Source organism: Argiope bruennichi, chromosome 1 (genome assembly GCF_947563725.1).
Source record: "Argiope bruennichi chromosome 1, qqArgBrue1.1, whole genome shotgun sequence".
Classification (NCBI taxonomy): Eukaryota; Metazoa; Arthropoda; class Arachnida; order Araneae; family Araneidae; genus Argiope; species Argiope bruennichi.
This window is the reverse complement of record NC_079151.1, coordinates 87,110,121-87,128,796: the sequence shown is the minus strand read 5'-3', so window position 1 is coordinate 87,128,796 and position 18,676 is coordinate 87,110,121. Positions and strand designations below refer to the sequence as shown.

The 18,676-nt window shown below is 28.4% G+C and overlaps 1 protein-coding gene across 1 annotated transcript in view; it reads left to right on the top strand.

Moving 5' to 3' along the window:
• LOC129973432 (uncharacterized) overlaps positions 1-18,676 on the top strand; it is a 70,222-nt gene that overhangs the window by 6,644 nt on the left and 44,902 nt on the right. Inside the window, exons 4-10 of the mRNA XM_056087499.1 lie at positions 205-307; positions 2,994-3,160; positions 3,297-3,491; positions 7,317-7,442; positions 11,937-12,212; positions 15,895-15,999; positions 16,871-17,038. Coding sequence (XP_055943474.1) covers positions 205-307; positions 2,994-3,160; positions 3,297-3,491; positions 7,317-7,442; positions 11,937-12,212; positions 15,895-15,999; positions 16,871-17,038 — 1,140 coding nt within the window. The remainder of the gene's footprint in view (positions 1-204; positions 308-2,993; positions 3,161-3,296; positions 3,492-7,316; positions 7,443-11,936; positions 12,213-15,894; positions 16,000-16,870; positions 17,039-18,676) is intronic.

Sequence of the window (18,676 nt, the reverse complement as noted above, 5' to 3'; positions counted from 1 at the left end):
TTCTGGGGAAAAAATTCTGTAAGCATAAAATTTTGCATATGTATTTACAACTTTATGTGTATTTCTTGATTATACGCAGTTCTGAATTTAGCGTAATATTTTGAACAAGATTATATTTATGAAAAATAATATCACTAATAAATACTGCAATATAAGATGTTTTCATCAAAATATTTCGAAATGACACAAAACATTGATTTATAGCATCAACGCTTGGTGAGCCTGTATGGACTGGAATTAAAAGAACCCCTAATGGAACATTCAGAGGCTTTTATCTTAAAACATCCAATTATCCTGAGTTATTTACGTAAGTATTCAAACTATCAAGTCTATTTTGCATGCAACCAGGTCATTAAGTTACAGAGTTGTTTAATTTCAAAGTGAAATAATTGTTTTGTGTTGCTTAAAGCAAATTTATCTTGATTGCGAAATAACATCAACAAAAAATATTTTTATACGCTAAAATTTATTTTCTGTAACTTCGTGTTTATCATTTTTTTTCCTACCCATTGCAATAGCGAAAGACATTTTGGCTAAATTCGGCAACTTGGTACAATCGCATAAAGTTTGAATTTTTTAAAGTTATGACTATAAATTTATATCAAATATAAAATTATTCAAATTAGAGTCAATTTGTAGAATTTTTAACATCTTAACAGTTGACGAAAGATTCATCAGTTTAATGTTTGTTCGTACTATTTTTCTCGAGTCTAGCAAACATTTCATCATACATAAAAGTAAATTCGCATATTGCTAAATAGATCGTTTTATACATTTAGTGGCATTTAAAAATAGTAATATTCCATTAGTGGAACCCAAACCTGCCAAATCACTGCAATGACTGCCATCACCAAATCATAGTAATGAATGCTGGTTTTAATATTGAAAAAGCTAATATCCATGCATAATAATATGAACAACTTAAAATTCGAGTTATTCTCACTGCATTTGAATAAAAATAAGATATTCGAAAGCTATTCAGAAAAAGTCAACCACTCAATTATTTTTGAAAATTGGCAATAGACAATGGATTTAATTAAAAGAATTAACAATTTCCTTAAAACCTTTTCACTAAAAGTCTTTTCCTTTCTTTTTCATTTTTTCCCCTTTTGGTTTTCTTTTTCACTTTTTTCCCTTCTGTTTTCTTTTCTTTCTTTTTTTTCCTTTTCCTTTTTTTTTTTTGTAATGTTTTTTATTTCTCCAGATGTGCTTTTTTCCACATGTGCCTCAAGTAAGATTCTGAATTTCTCTCACTAAATTTGAATTAAATTTGATTTTATTAGATGTGTTCGGTCAATATTGGGGTTAAACAACAAGGAATCGTGTATTAAATTCCTCTCACATGATTAATATCCAAAAAGTATTTTATTCTTTTCTTTTACTTTTTTTGCAAAAGCTGAATATGAATAAAATATTGTTCGGATTTATTTTTACTAATATTTTTTTTTTGAATTCCATGCTTATGATATAATAATTTAAATCTATAATATCACTGCTTTACTATATAATCTTTTGATTATACTTATCGATTGATTAAAGGCCAAAATAAATTTCAGTTAGCATTAGTTTGCTCCTCCTGTGAACTCGCTATAAATAAGCCTGTTTTGTTACTATTGGAATGAAATGCTCATTACCTTGAAGTGAATATTAGTAATCATATTCTAAGTTAATGAATTTTCAGAAAAAAATAGAAATACACAAATTTCGAAAAGGGTAAAATATGAGATGAAGCAAGGAAACATTTGAAAAATGGAAAATTTTATTCTTTTAATAATGATAAACGAGTGAACAAAATATAAATTTTAAAAGCGAAACTCTAGTGGTTGTGGACTAATTAAATCAAAGACAGAGAAAGGTGTTGTAATGAAGAACTGGTGGGTATTTTGAAAACTGTTTATTAATTTAAAAAAAAATACAAAATATTTTTAAAGGATTATAATATTAACTGTATTATTAAAGGCAGCTCTAACATTAAAATGGCTCATTTAACAGCAACTTTTTTTTTAACTGAAAAACTGATTATCTTTAATTTTAAACACAATTTATATTTTGTATAATTTACTTCTATCAAATATTCATCTGCCTAAAATTCAGACACGAAAGCAACGTGTGCAATTAGAACTGTAGGCATTTATTTACTTGAAAGTATAGAATTTTTACTTTAAACTTTATACATGCGAAATTCAATAACCCTCTCAAAAGGCAGAAGTATTTAACAAAACTGCGAAACGTGCAAATAATTATTTTTTGCCAACGGAATTCTAAAATCCTCCGCGCTTTTGCGCATGTGTTAGTATGGGTTTAATTCGTCAAAATAGAGGTGAAAAGACAGATGAAAGGGGGAGATGTTTACATTTAACATTAAACTAAACTCGGATTACTTGCAGATTAAATTAAAATAAAATAATAAATTTTGAAGAGGGACGATACTCACGTATACGTGAAAAAAAAATTGAACAAAAAATATCCATTAGGGCAGAAATCAAGATCAAAGAATGACGAAGAATTCCTCGTCTCACCCCTTACTGAGACAGAATCATCGAAAAGTTGTCATCTCAGAATACTGAAACGAACAGTAGTTAGTAAGTAAATTTCAACGTCGTATAACGTCGTTTTTGTTTATTACTTTTTCTCAAAGTTATTACATTCTATGCTTATTTAAATTTACTCTAGAGTGTTATAAACATTAAAAAATGCGGTTATCTCAAGCTTTTAGCGTTATATGTAAACAAGTAGGTGTTTTTCAATAGGAATTAAGATGTGGACTGATAAGTGAACAGTCAAATAAAATATTTAATATGCAAGAATTTAAAGGTATTCTTCAAATTCTTGGTAATTAAAGATCTCTGATTTATATACAGGCAATTTTTTTTTCAAAAATAAATAAACATCTTTTGCGGAGTGATGATTTTGATGCTTCTTTTATTATGTTTGTTATTCTTTTTCTTTTTTTTTTTTGACGTTATTAAATTTTAAAAAAATGTAATTATTAGGGAAGATACCGATGATGATGGATTTGATCAATGGGCCAAAGGGGAACCTGTTCACGATTGTGCGGCGTGGATCATCGAATCCGGCCATTTGATCACTCTTCCATGTGAAACAAAACTTGAGTTCGTATGCCAGAACACCGGATTTCCCGTTTATCCAGTTTCAGGAAGTAAATTAATAACCTCATCCAGTATCCTGAAGATTTCGCTTTTGTTAATATCTCATATTAGATCATTTAAGTTGCATTATCTCATATCAGATAATTAAGTGCGAGTAAATGTTTCTTCCATTCAATTTTATTTTAGCTCTGGCATGCCCTCAAAATTGGTTGTTCTATTACCATTCTCCTGTGACTAGTAAAAAATGTATTAGGCCATTTTCATTTCATCCAGGAACATTTATGGATCAGTCAGAAGCATGTTCAAATATTGGAGGCACAGTTGCTGACATTGCTGTTTATCTTATGTCATACAATTATTTGAGTAGATTAAATATAAGAGGTAAATATCAAAAATATCAAGGTATTATCAGATAGGTATATATATATATATATATATATATATATATATATATATATATATATATATATATATATATATATATATATATATATATATATATATATATATATATATATATATATATATATATATATATATATATATATATATATATATATATATATATATATATAAAAACTCTATTTCGAATCTCCTTTAAACGATAATGCAACAGCATGATAACACAATGATATTTTAAGCTTGATTCGTCTGTCTTTATATTACTTTTTAAAATTTGAATAGATTGGGCAAATTAGATAAATAGCAAAACTAGGTAAAAATATCGAAAATAATTGGTACAAAGAAGTATCAAGATTCAACCTGGCCCAAGTCTGAAAATAATAGCACTATAATTTTTAGGATTGATTTGTCTGTCTTTATCTTAATTTAAAAGTCACTCTAAATTACAAAATAACGATATACTTCAAATAAGTGGCAAAACAGTTCGATTTCCCAGTTTTTAGTGCCTATAATACCATGGTATGTGAATTCTAAATATGCTATCAAATATAAATTGTCCTTTGCATTAATTTTCGCTGGGCGTCCCGGGTTCGAATCCCGGTTCGAGCATGGTTGTTTTTCTTCTGCGTTCTCTCTGTGATATGCGTGAATGTGCTCCCCTGTAAAAAGGGGTTGTGCAAGCGAATGTGACGCATGAAGTAGCTAAGTCGTACTCTTGGCCCTAGTTGGTGCTACTGAGAAAACAAGAGACGCTTGTGGCGGATTCGGGATGCGTGAGGATAGAACCTAGGACCTTGTGATTCATAGTCCAGTAACATGACCACGATACAAAAGCAATTGCTCGGGTAGCGTAGCTGTTAACTGGCTTATAAGCTATTTACAGACTCTCCATCCAGTGAGTCGGAGGTGAAACGAACGATATGGCTGTTGAGCGGTGATGTATTAGCTATTGATTCTAATGCGCCTGTACCCATTTGAGTAGAGCCAAGCTTTATGCCGAGCGTGTGTAGGTGAGTGGTTGCTGATGCTGTTGCTGCGTCAAGTGAGTGTGACGACTTTGTGTTGCTGCGTCAAGTGAGTGTGACGACTTTGTGTTGCTGCGTCAAGTGAGTGTGACGACTTTGGGTTGCTGCGTCAAGCGAATTTGACTACTTTGGTTTGCTGCGTCAAATGAGTCTGCCGACTTTGGTTTGCTACGTCAAGTGAATCTGACAACTTTGGTTTGCTGTGGGTAGATGGCGCTACAACAGACAACAACAACATTAATTTTCTGGCGAATGCTCGAAAACTATGATTTATTATATATCCTGTATGGAGGAAGAATCATTATAGAATCCTACAACTCCAATCCCACACATTTAATCAAATTTTATATATTTTGAAAACTCATGAATAGAGAGATATACAATAAACAGGGATGTGATTGACCAAAAGACAAAAAAGAGGAAATCCAAAAAGTGACACGAAACAAGGCGTGAAGGAATATGTTTTTAAGACAAATTTAAATGTATATAGGACAAAAAAAAATGAAAATATATAACTAACATATTTTAGCATACATTTCATTAATGGTCAATGTATGTTTTCGATGTATCTCGAACATATTATTGATTTTTTATAAGTTTTTCATTGATTTGAATCAATAGGCATTTCATAGTTTACTTTTGAGCTTCAGTTACATTGATACAAGCAGCTCCATATTTGTGTACAAGATACTCAATTTTACGATGAATAGTTTTCTGCAATTTGGAAACTATGTCAGATCTATTCATTACAGTTTCTTTTGATATTAGTTGGAACTCGATTGTTTATCACTTTTTTTTTGTTAAGAAATTCTGCTCTGTAGTTCCTTTTTGTTGAATTCATATTCAACAGAAACTGTTGTCTATTTTATCTTTTAGATGGTCCGTTTTGTAATATTGAATTGCAAATATGATATGCCCTATTACAAAAAAAAAAAAAAAAGAAAGCCTCCCTTCATGTTTGAGAAGAAAATGTTGAGCGTCCCGAAACTGCTTTTAATCGTGATGTTAACAAATCAGCAAACACACAGAGAAAGCAGAGAATTTGTATTTCGCAATCAAAAGTATGACGCGCGCTTAAAACCTATGCCTGTTACTCGTCGAGACAACAACGCAACCATCGAGTTGCTACAGCAATGAGTTCAATAAACAGGAAGCAGTTATTTCATATGTGTTAAAAAGTAGGCTTCCGATTCGATAGGGTTTTTTTTTTCCTTTTGTCGTATAAGAAAATAGAATTCGCAAAAAATAAAAGTTTGAACTCCACTCTGTGCAGTGATGTTTCTGAAGTTATTGTTTCTTATGGCACTTGCCATGGACAAGCCCGCCGTTACGAAGGCAGCGATTTTAAGTCGGTGGGGGAGCGTCTCTTGTTTTTATAGTAGTGCCATCTAAGGCCAAGAGAACACGTATACACACGTCACAACCCTTTTTACGGGGCGCATTTCATTCACAGATCGTAATTTAGACCTGAATCAGAAAACGATCACCCCTGATCCAGTACCCCCAATGGTATTACTCTCGACATGGAATACTTTATACACGACAGATTTATGCATGCGTCAGCCACCAAGCACGCGGGGAATCTTCGGCCGGCGGAGTTCGAACTCGCAACCTAAAGGATGCGAATCCAACGCTCTACCAACCAGGCTATGAAACTCTATCTATTGCCATTCATATCTACTAATAATAAAAAAATAAATGTGAGCATGTTGGCGCTCTACAAGCCAAACCGTTTGACACACAGTTGCCAAATTGGAAGTGGGAATTGGGACCTCGAAATAATTATTTCGAAATTTTAATTAATTGAAAGTGGAGCTGAATTTTGGTGTCTTCTATGATCGCTTAAAATATATAATTGAATAGAAATTCATTTTACAGCATTCAAAAATCGAAAAAATTGTCTTTTTAGTGATATTAATTTAATAATCGTGAAAAAAAATTTCAAAATTTTGACAGTTTTAAAAAAAACACATTTTTTTTCAATTTCTATAAATAGATTATATTGCTGCTTTGAAATTCGAGCCATTTTCATTGTTTCATCAAATATTTAATCGCGTGATTTTCTTCTTATATTGAAGGATAAGAAGGAAAGATTCAATTTAGTATATGTGTAGTTGATAAGTGAAAATTTGCGTTGAAAAGTGAAGTTATAAAACCTTAAAATTAGTAGATAGAGAAACTGTACATTTATTTTTATAATAGCACTATATTGTCTCTATAAGAAAGATTCAAGTATGCTATGAAGTGAGCATATATAAGACAAATGAAATAACATGGGTTTATATTTGATAATTTCATGCTTAAAAATAGTTTGTTGACGGAACCACGGACACGAAGTTATACATGAAAAATTGAATTAAAATGAAATTCAATCCATACTTCATGCGCAATAGCTGATCGCGAAAGATGGCTAGTTAGAAATAAATAATAAAATAATGATTTAAATATTTTCCTTCCTTTTGACTGAACCTTTTCTTGAAAATTCAGAGTTTTTATTTTTGATACTGTGTCCTATTTGCCATACAGCTATCAAATGACATATGACTTGTAATGTTACTATATGTGATGTGAATTTATATTATATTAAACCTGTATCGTTCTCTTTATTTCCTTTTATTTATTTAATTCACGAACATAGAGCCTCCTGTAATTGTCGCCCTTTGAGTTTGCGATACTTTGTTTCGTTTTAAAACGACTTTATTTTCTGTATATTTAGTTTATCCTGTTTGTAAATAGTTTTTGGAGCACTTTGTATATGTATATTTTAACTTTCGTATAGGATTTCGAGTGCCAAATAATGAAGGTTGCATACCTGCATACCTTGAAGCTGTTGTTGGTGGTTCTGATGGATCCGTAAATTGCTCTCATACAGTATTTATTTGTGAACGCGACAGACGAAATATTTGTAAGTCATTTCCTTGATTCACTTTATAATTAATTTTTTTAATCACTCTCGATATAAAAAAATTTTTAAACGACGATAGAACACAGAATTTTTTGTTCCATAAAAAAGTCATGGCTTCCTTATTAAGGCGTGTCCATAGAAATTTCAATTAAGCATAGTTTTTGCAAAGGAAACTTTATGGGTTTCTTTTTTTACAACATAAAATACAACAATTTATATCAATAAATAATGATATATTAATTAAAATAACTGCAAAATTAAGGGACTTTTTTGCAAATAAATAGTTTACTAATCCTTTTTAATGAAAAATTACTACCACCAAGGGAGAACACCAAAAATTTTATAATATGCTTTTATAAATCAATAACTAAATAAGTCAGACTCTTTAGAAAATGTCACCATTTTGTCTGTAAGTCGAATTGTATCCATTGTAATCCATCTCTTACCACAAAAATATTCTTAGTACATGACAAACCAAAGACATTTTTTAAAAGTTCGACTGATTTCAATTTATAGTTTCATATAATGTCGAGTCCACTTATTTGGTCAAAAAGCTAATTAAAATTATTTATTTGAGTAAAATGTTTAAGGAATGGCTCAAATAATCCCCCCCAAAAAAAACGTGGAATAAAATCCCTTTAACTGGAAAGATAACACGTTGATTTCCAAAAATAGTCTGTTCGATTCTAAAGTTTGCATTAAACTAATATAACTGCTTCAAGATAACTGGAATTACATTTCTGCACGTGCAGACCTTCTACTGAACCTTGTTCATTTCATTGGACCTGTTTTATTGCTCATGAAACAAGAATAAATTTATAGTACTGCTACCGCTACACCCCTTCTTGTTTTTAACATACGTTTTTTCTTAATTTTGAGATGCTCTCAATATATCAAGAAAGCTATTTTATTAGATAAAATACAAAAAGAATCTATTTTATTTAAGATCAGGGCCGCAGTAAGAGTAAGTGGTACTCAGAATATAATTCGATTTTTTTCATTCTTAAACGTTATTAATGACTTAGTAAATGTAAATGGGCAATTTCTCAGCACACTTTATTTTTTCGTCCCTTTATCAGTGATGTATTTAAAAAGTGGCATAAATGCCATGAAGTTTATTCCTCCATGGTACCGCCTAAGATTGGCGCCCGAGATATTTATAACCTTTATCATTACGTCACTTACAAATTAATGTATGGCGATTGAGATTGAATATTAAAATCCACTAACTCGCTGCTTTTGCAACAACAACAAAAATTAAGTCCTCGAGAAATAGTCATAAAATACAAAAGGAACAACTAAGAATATTCGAAATATACCGTGATGGAAAATTTGAAATATTAGATCGATGGTTTTCTATAGTTAGGGGCAAGGCGTTAGTTTCGGCATTATTTTTTTATATCTTTGATTTTTACTTAATAATTTTTTTTGAAATATTAAAGAAAATTTGTTTATCATTTAATATTACTCGTTTAATTCCGCCAAAGTGTATTTATCCTATAGTGTCCTAATTAGGTGGAATCGGCGGTAATTTTAAAAAATGTTTATCATTTAATATTACTGGAATTCGCCAAAACTGGAAGAATCTTTTAATTCCGCCAACGTGTACTTATCCTATAGTGTCTTAACTAGGTGGAATCGACAGTAGTTCAAGAGTTAATGGTTCTGGGCATAAATATTGAAAAAATAAGACTTTATTAGGTGAAATTTAGAATTTTCCTTTGCCAATTTTATAAATTTATTTAAAATTGAGATATATGATTTTAAAAATACTTTATAAAATCTAAGAGTTAAAAAAACTGCAAAAAGTTGTTTTGGAAATTATCCAACTTTAAAAGAGTGGCTTTTAAGTAACCATTTTTCTCTAAAATAGTTTGGAATAATTTAGATAAGAGCAATAATCGATATTATAATTCTGCTTTATAAAATTTAAAATATTTACTTTGAAATGACAGATGATTGTGAAATTTACAATGAATTGAAATAGAAAATTGCTATTTATACAGAAAGGGTGAAAATGAAAAAGGAATATTTCATTATCTCGAAACCAGAATTTAGATTAGAATCATTCTTTTTCACAACATTTCTGAAGGCATTATAAATTGTATGCTACACTAATATCTAAATGCAAGTCGAAAGTCTGGTTCCTATCCTGTGTTCCCAAACGAAAAATAAACCCATGAAACGATAATTTTAATAAACGATAAATTTTAAAGCATATAATTCAGTACTAGATACCTGATTGAAACTTTATTCCTAAATCTATTTCATTCTTATGGAACTGATATGAATTATATGAGAATTTTCTATTTGTTAACTCTATTGAAAATAGTGTCATTATATTTTCGTTCATCAGAAAAGAAATTATTCTGCAGGCATATATAACTTTTCTTAGATATTCATTTTTAATTTATTTTCGATTGCGAAACTAATAAAGTTGTTTATTTTCTTCTAAAAATAAAGATTCATATAAAACGGAATAATTTCTCAGTTACAAAATGAATAAACACATATAAAACGGGAAATTTTTTTCTGCGTTCAAAAAATGATTAAGTATAAAAGTAAAAAAAAAAAAATCAATATAAAAATAAAAGGAAAATCATTTAAAAAGAGGCTAAACATAAAATTCAAGGAGTGATGGCGTGAACTCATTGACCAACAGATAAAAAACTGCTTCTTTCGATGCAAAAAATTTAAAAATAGATTTTTATTTCTTAAGAACGGACCCTGAATGTTTAGCCAACAATCGAAACAACCTCTGTATCGATAAGTGGACAAACGATATTTTAAAAAATATATTATTAAAATCTTCTAACCATAAGGTATAACGAAAGATTCAGGTACATCAAAAGAGTTAACGAATTGCATTTTCTATCTTAACTCATTGAACTTTAGAATTTAAATGATTGATCTCTTACCTTTTATGCATAAAACAAAGGGAGTTGTCTTCCAAAAACATATATATAAAAATATATTAAATAAAATATATAAAAATATATAGTACATATAATAAAAATATATAAAAGATATGTAGTCCCTTTCTCATATACTCTTTAATAAATTAGTTTGTTTGTTTCTTATGGCACTTGCCACTGACAAGCCCACTGTTACGAAGACAGCGATTTAAGCCTGAGGGGAACGTCTCTTATTTTTTATAGCAGCGCCAACTAGGGCCAAGAGTACGACTTTGCCACTCACGCATCACTCATTCGCTTGCACAACCCCTTTTTACAGGAGGGCACATTCACACATCTCACAGATAGAACAACAGAAGAACAACCATGCCCAAACCGGGACTCGAACCCGGGACGCCCAGATCACGAGGAAGACGCGCTACCCCTATGCCAGGACGCCGACAATAAATTAGTTATATCAGAGAACGCCTTGCACGGAGCAATAGTTATGACATATTAACCTTTGATAATAGTTACCAAATTTTAACTTTTTTCTACTCAATCTGTCCTGCCATCCTTGTTGAGATATTTGGCGATTGAGCCCTGGTGTGCGGTTAATAACATCCCACAATCGAATCTGCATTTTAAATTAGCTTTCCCCAATCGATTGAATGAAAAATTTATTAAAAAGCTACACTTTAAGTCGCAAAATCCTATACCAGATTTTATATTTTTAACTCATTACGTTTTTGAGTTATTGCGTTTATATGTTTCTGAAAGTACAGACCGACAGACGGTCAACCCCTCATTGGAATTAGCAAAAAATTTGTAATATGTCTATAGTATAGATGTTAAATGTGGCTACCGAATGTTATCCATCTAGCTCCATTCGCTTTGTATAATCATGCTAACTTGTACAGACAAATTTCCTCTGAGCAGATTTTGCTCAAAATTTTATAGGAATCTAGAAATTTGGCATTAAGAAAGTATATCAAATTTCATTCGTTTTTCCTCAAAGTTTTTTTAGTTATCTTTATCACAGATAGACGTAAAGATGGTCATTTTCTAAAAATGTATTTTTTTAACTCAAGGACTCGGAGATTCGTCAAAATCTCGAGTTCGAATTTTTCGATAATTACGATACTTTCTCAATACTACGTATACAAGGAAGTAAAAATTATTTCAATGTTTTTAATCTTAACTAAAGTTTAAAAATAACTGCCATTTTTAACACTGTACACAAATTGGTGTTTTTTAAGTGTTGTACGATTACTTATGAAATATTAATCTATTTTGATGGATTTATTTGAAAATATATTTATATAAGTGAAAATTGAAGAAAGTGTACTTCATTTTCGAAATCTTTAAATTAGTGCGTTTTTAAACACGACTGATTTGAAAATTTCCGAATTAAAGCGAATTTTAAAATTTCGCTTATAAAACTCTATAAAACAGATTCTGCAATTCCTTTCCATTTTATCTCCCATTCAATAACAAAATGTAAAACATTTGTTATTGAATGGGATAAATATTGGTAAAATTATATATCCTTCTAATCTTGATTATTAAAATATTAAAATTAATTATTCTATTTTTACAGCTGTAACAGTTAAAATATTACCAGAAATTTCCTCTCTCTCAAATGTTAAAGATGGCTTCTTGACTTGTGACGTATCGTTCCATGGTCAAACTATAAGCAACCTGGAAGATAAGCTCCAGTATATTTGGCTGAAAGATGGAAAGCCTATCAAAAACAATCATTCTCAATTTTGGTTTAGAGACGTTCCAAACCTTGGGTCTGCGCTTGGCCACTATCGTTGCGGAGTTACAGGTGAAGGATTAGAAGACACATATATGTCATCAGAGGCTTCATTAGGTAGGATTACATTTAATTTATTCAAAAATTTCGGTTATTTTATTTTAAAAAATTAGGGGGAAAAGCTATCGACATTTTATTCCAAAATTTTGTTACAATGTGTAAACATTTAAAAAAATCTTTCAACTATTTTTATACGCTTTCAAAGGAATGCAACTACGTTTGGAACGAATTTTTTTGAAAAACGTTCGAAAATAGTTATAATTTTTTAGTATTTTCATAAGGATTGAAAAAAATTGAGAAAAGGATTGAAAAATCATCTATGAAATCAAAATATACCTATTTAAAAGCAAATTTTAAAAAAAAATTGGGGAAAGAAGAATTATTTATTTATTTATTTATTTTGCTAAAAAAAAAGGTATAAAGCAAAAATCTTCCAGTTAAGAGGTTTATCAAATGATTTGTTTAGAATTTTGCTGATAATTTAAGAAATATGTTATCTAGTTTATGAACTAAAAAAAATAAGCTGTATTTCAATCCATTCTTTAAATATTGGGATTCGACTAATAAATAGCAGGAAATTTAAAATTTTTGTTTTCACATTGGGAAGCTCTAAAATAATTATAAAATATTTCTAAATGAATATATTTATTATTCTTTAATTAAGGAACTGCAGAAATTATTATAACAAATTTGAATATATATATATATATGCATTAGATTTTATTTTATGAGGTTTTTCCTAAAGAAAATTCAGTCAAAGATTAGAATTTGAGAAAATAACATCTAAAGAGGTAAAACGGCATTAAAACAATGTAAATGCAAATATAAAAATGAGTGTAACTTACCAAAAATTAGAAACAAAATTTTAACGGATTTATAAATAACCCTGCTCAAACATTAAAAAAATGAAATTTAAAAAAAAATTAATGATTTTGCAAAAAAAAAAAAAAAAAAAAAATTGTCTTTTTAACGTAGTTTTCGACCATTCATTTCATTTTCAAGTAATTGTAAAAATGGACTTTCTTAACCGATTTTTCACTTATTTTCTGATGAACTAAGTTTTGAAATTTTGCATTCTTATGGAATTTAATTTTTATTTAATCAATTAATTTAATTAAAATTTGATTCCATACGAATGACGCTAATGCATATGTGATATGATTGATTTTCATATTCATAATATTTCTAATAATCAATTAAAGACTATGAAGTGAATAGTTAAAAAATTGTAGGTTTTGGTGACCAGCTCATAATTTTCTCAACAAAAGAGGAGTTTGCTTTATTAAGTCAATCAATAAAATTTTGAAGGAAGTTATGGTCTTTTGACAACATAGTCCACTGAAAGCTTAAGTGTTTGTGTGATCGATTTCAATATCATCTTTTGCGGTTGTGTGACTTCACTTTCTGTTTTCGACATTTAAATTACTTAGATAATTGAAATTAAAGTCAAAAATAAGCATAAAATCTTTCTTCTTAAATTTTCAATAACGGAAGAAAGTCAAGATTAAATAATTCATAAAACAAGATTATTGTTTGTATTTCATTTCAATAATAAAATGTATTGTTAAAAATCATACAACAAATAATTTTTAAAAAATTTTTAATTTCTGAAAAAATTTTTAGGCAGTTATATTGGTATACTCCGAAGATAATTTTTTTTTAATTTTAAAACTGTATAAAAAATTACGTTTGTGTGATTATGTTTTTAAGATTTTCAAGGGAAAACATCAAAGTTCAATCCAACTTTTAATAAATTAAAAAAAAAATTTAAAAACTCCCCTTGGAAGTGCATTGTCTAAAATATATCTCTGTTGAATTTAGCAACTCTAAATCAACTGATCTGACCTGTAGAGCGCTGAAATACATTCAAGTTAGTGCAAAAACCTTCTTTTATATGTACAAAGTACCATGGAAATCGAGCTTCACTAGGTGTTTTTTCCCTCCAAAACCATGGTTGTTGTTTTTTTTTTAATATTTAGATACGAATTGCATATCATGATGAGTATTTTTCAATCTTACTTATATAGGAACTAGTTATTTAAATAAAAAAATCAAGAATGCACTTTGTTTAACATGTTATTCGAATTAGTTAACACAATAATTGCATTACTGCTATTGGATATGAGCCGGACGTATTCGTATTCGGATAATGTCATTTTCTCACAAAAGTAGTAGATTATCATCCTACTGCAACTATACCACAAAAACACACGAGACATTGTCAGCATGAAAACAGATAGAAAATGGCTCTAATAATTAGTTATAAAAAAATGTTATGTTGTTGTGTGTAAAATCGCGTTTTTTCCAGAAAGACACCTATATAGATAAATTTCTGAAATACAAGAATATATATATATATATATATATATATATATATACACTGGTCAGATATTGCAGATTTGAGAAATGTCACATTTTTTCATTAATAAACCTCCAAAAGTAATATTTCTTTTCATTTAAAGTGATATTTTCTAGTATATTAGAAGTTTCAAGCTATTGTGCCATCCATTGTGAAGAAATCGTCTGCTACGATTGTGTCATCTGGGTTGAATTTGAAATTTTAACTTGAAAGAATTTTAAGTAGTCTGGCGCAGCAAGGCCAAATCTATGGCCCTTGTGCCAAAAACCCAAACCAAGTATTTTAATCTATATATTTTTATTAATATCATTTAAAATATTTAAAATTCGGGAATTTAATCTACAGATATTAAAAACAAATGTATTCCTTTTTTAATTTATATTCATGTTTATTGTGTTTATATAACATATATAGCAAATATATGTTATTATGTTTGCTATACAGACCAAAATACATAAGCTAATAATATAGGTAGATATTATTATTGAATAGGAGTCCTTGTAGTTCAGAATTAGTATTATTTTTGCATCTAAATGAGTTTTAGCATTGTATTCTTTTTGAAATAAATTTGCAGCTAACCCTTTCTGGTCCCCTGTTGTAATTTGGCATTAAGGTAGTAACATTTTTGTCCACACAGTTTTTGCTTTTAATTTGGACCAAAATGGCTACATGATCTGAATGCAAATGAATAATGCTTCTGTAATTTTAATTTATTAATATGATGTAAGCAATTATAAATAATAATAATGGTGCTATAAATATACGGATTGCCTACTTTAATCGTGTCCTATTATAAATTACAAAACCGTTAGATATAGGCATTAGGCTCCAGTTAAAAAAATTTTTTTTTAATAAAATAAAGAATCATATTTTATTTTGCTTCAATTAATAAAAGTATCGTTGAAAAAAATTACGAAATCTAAATTTGGTGCAATTATTAAAATATTCACAACACACTGCATTTTACCCCTTTATTTACTTTTGTTACTTATGGCACTTTACAAGTCCGCTGACAGATCTGTCAGCGATGTAGGCCGAGTGAGCGTCTCTTGTTTTTTTAATAGCACCAACTAGGACCAAGAATATGACTTAGCTACTTCATGTGTCACATTTGCTTGCACGGCCCCTTTTTACAGGGGGAGTTGCACATTCCTCACAGATAGAATAAAGAAGAACAACTATGCCCGGACCGGGACGCTCAGATCACGGAGAAAATGCGCTACCCCTATGCTAGGACGCAGGCACTCATTATTTGATGCGGTTGTTTAGATACAACGTGTTTTCATTGTTTCTCGCAAGAGATTTATTACTTCAAATGTTACTGTTACAAAACTGTTAATATATTTTTCTTAAGTTAATTTCTGCTTTCTTTGATTTTAGACTGGAGACCGATTACTAGAGATTGCAATCCTAATTTATTGGAAGGAACAAAGTGGCTCTCATTCAATTACTCATTGTGTACGAAATACCTGTCTACGATTAAAAGTGAATTATTTTCTTCTTATAATTCAATTTGGATCGTAAAATTGTAGATTTTTTAAATCAAAATTATACTTTGAAATTGCTTGAAAAATAATTGATTTTAAACTATGCAGAATAAAATAATAATATGTGAAGCAATCCATATAAGTAGAGATAAAAGCAATTTTAAATTGGGAGTTCGACTTTTTAATATGATATTAAAATAAAATTAAAATAACAATTTTCTTATATAAAATAATGGTACTGTGATATTAAATTACTCTATAAAAAAGAAAAAAACTAATATAAACTCAAACTGATAAAAGAAAGATTTTCAAATGAGATGTTTACATACATCCAAATATGCTCACTTTAAAATAATAAAATTTTCAGTCCTACAATATTACAATCCAAATAAGTTTAATTGCATAAGAAAGAAGTAGAATACATAACAGAATATTTGATTTAGTAGAATGCTTCGTTCATTGAACTTTAATCCATGTATAAATAAATAAGTAATTAAGAACAAAATTAATTACTAACATTTTTACATTTACACATTCAGAATTTTTAACCTTTTTTTGTATTTTCTTAATTAATTTTTACTACATATTCGTTAGACTTTTAAAGACTTTTGGATCTTTAAAATGAGAAACATCCGAATCGTATTAAAAAAAGAAATGAGAACACCAACATTATTTAATTGACTTGAGATTAAAATACAGTTTAACAAAATTTAAATAAATAAGATTGTAGATATATGGATTAAACTAATTTTTGATAATCTATCCTTTCAAATGAATGTGATTGAATATAAGCTTTTTTATTTATTTTAATTTTTTCTACTTCATGTCTATAAAATGTTTCTCACAGTCAATTTTTACCATTTTCTAAGATTCAAAAATTCAGTGTCCTGAGAGTTTCAAGCCTTTGGATGAAAACTTTTGCTATATGACTTACAAAGATAAACATACGTATGAGGAAGCAGAGGAAGTATGTAATAAACGGTCAAGCTACCTTATGGATTTAGAAGCAATAAATAAAACCCTACTCTCCAAATTAGGTAATACTATAGCAAAATTCTTTTTTAAAAAAAGGGTATCGTATTTTATTCATTCTTTGGGTTGGATGGGATTGTCTTCAAAATAATTTGGAAATAAATTTTATTTTTATTTCACGAATTTGCTTGAGTGCTTGTGATTTTGCAAAAGAAAGTTACATATTCTAAAGAAAAGAAAAAATATGCATAAAGGAAAGATAAAATGTTAATAATTCATGAAAGGAACAGGGTGTTCTTGCTAAAAAAATCGCTGAAATTTGATTTTTTTTCCACGGGGTATTTTTTTTTTCAAATAACATAAAATGTATTTGAATTAAAAAGTGGAAGTGCAATATTTTCATTAACATGTATAAAAATATTTGTGTCCTAAAGAGTTTTTTTTAATAGTAAATTGAAAATGTTCTTCCATATAATGGTTTGCAAATAAAATAACCGTAAATTTTGTACTCTCTCAAAAAGCAGCTCGGAATTAAAGTAATCAAAAATTAGCACAATATGTGAAAAAATTTTTATAATTGTAGTGAACTTACTTTTATTTAATACACTTAAAAAATTTATTAAAAATTTATATAATATCATATATTTTAAAAATCTGAAAAATGCATAGTATTTTCTACTGTACAATTCATCATAAAAATGAGGAATAAAAATCTATAGTTTGATGAAATATAAAATAATAATATAGATTTTTCTATTTATACAATGAATGATTTTTTTTTATCGAATTAGGAAAGGAACATATTTCAAATTAAAAAAAAAACTATAAAAATAAAACAATACATATTATCCTACCGGATCTTTCTTATTTTAAATGCTAATTTACGAACTTTTGGCATTTCAAACATAGACTTATATGATTTTAGAAAGAGCGAAATGTCATATTTTATAAAATTAATTTGAAGAATAGTTTTTTTTTTTTTTTTTTTTTTTTTTAACAACAAAACGTTATAGTTCCCTGATATTCTTTTATTGTTAAATAATCAAGTCAAGTTTCTATTATTCCAAAAATGTCATTTTTAGATTCCAGATCAATCAATACTATATTCTTGCATGCTATTTTATTTTATTTACTAAGGAACTGCAAGATAACTGACTATTTTAATCTTAAATGAAACAAAAAAAAACCAAATTAATATAATCAGATAAATGACAGAATGCATTATTTTTCTGTGAACAAAGATAACTTCTTACCATGTATTTTTACCGCTTTATTTTCATTTTTCTTCCTTAGAATTTCTTGGTTGGCTTTTTCCACATTTTTTTGACTATAATAAATAAAATACGTTTAAATGTGAAATAAAAATTTACTCGAGCATTTCAATTTTACTTAGCTGAAACTACCTTTACATTATTCTTCATCAATAATTCTTTTAAATTTTAGTATACTATGAAATACATAAAATGAAACATTCAAATTTAATTTATTACAATAATTAATTGAAATAAATGAAGGCAAATAATAAAATGCTTTTATTGGAAAATATAAAAATAAGTGAATTAAATTATACATATTTGTTACCATAGGAAAACTGATTATAAACTAAACTTCTTCCAACAGTTGTTTCAAATAGTTTTTTATTTAAATGCTGAAAATGGAAGTTAAATGTATTATTTAGGTTTTCAACCTACATATTTAGAAAA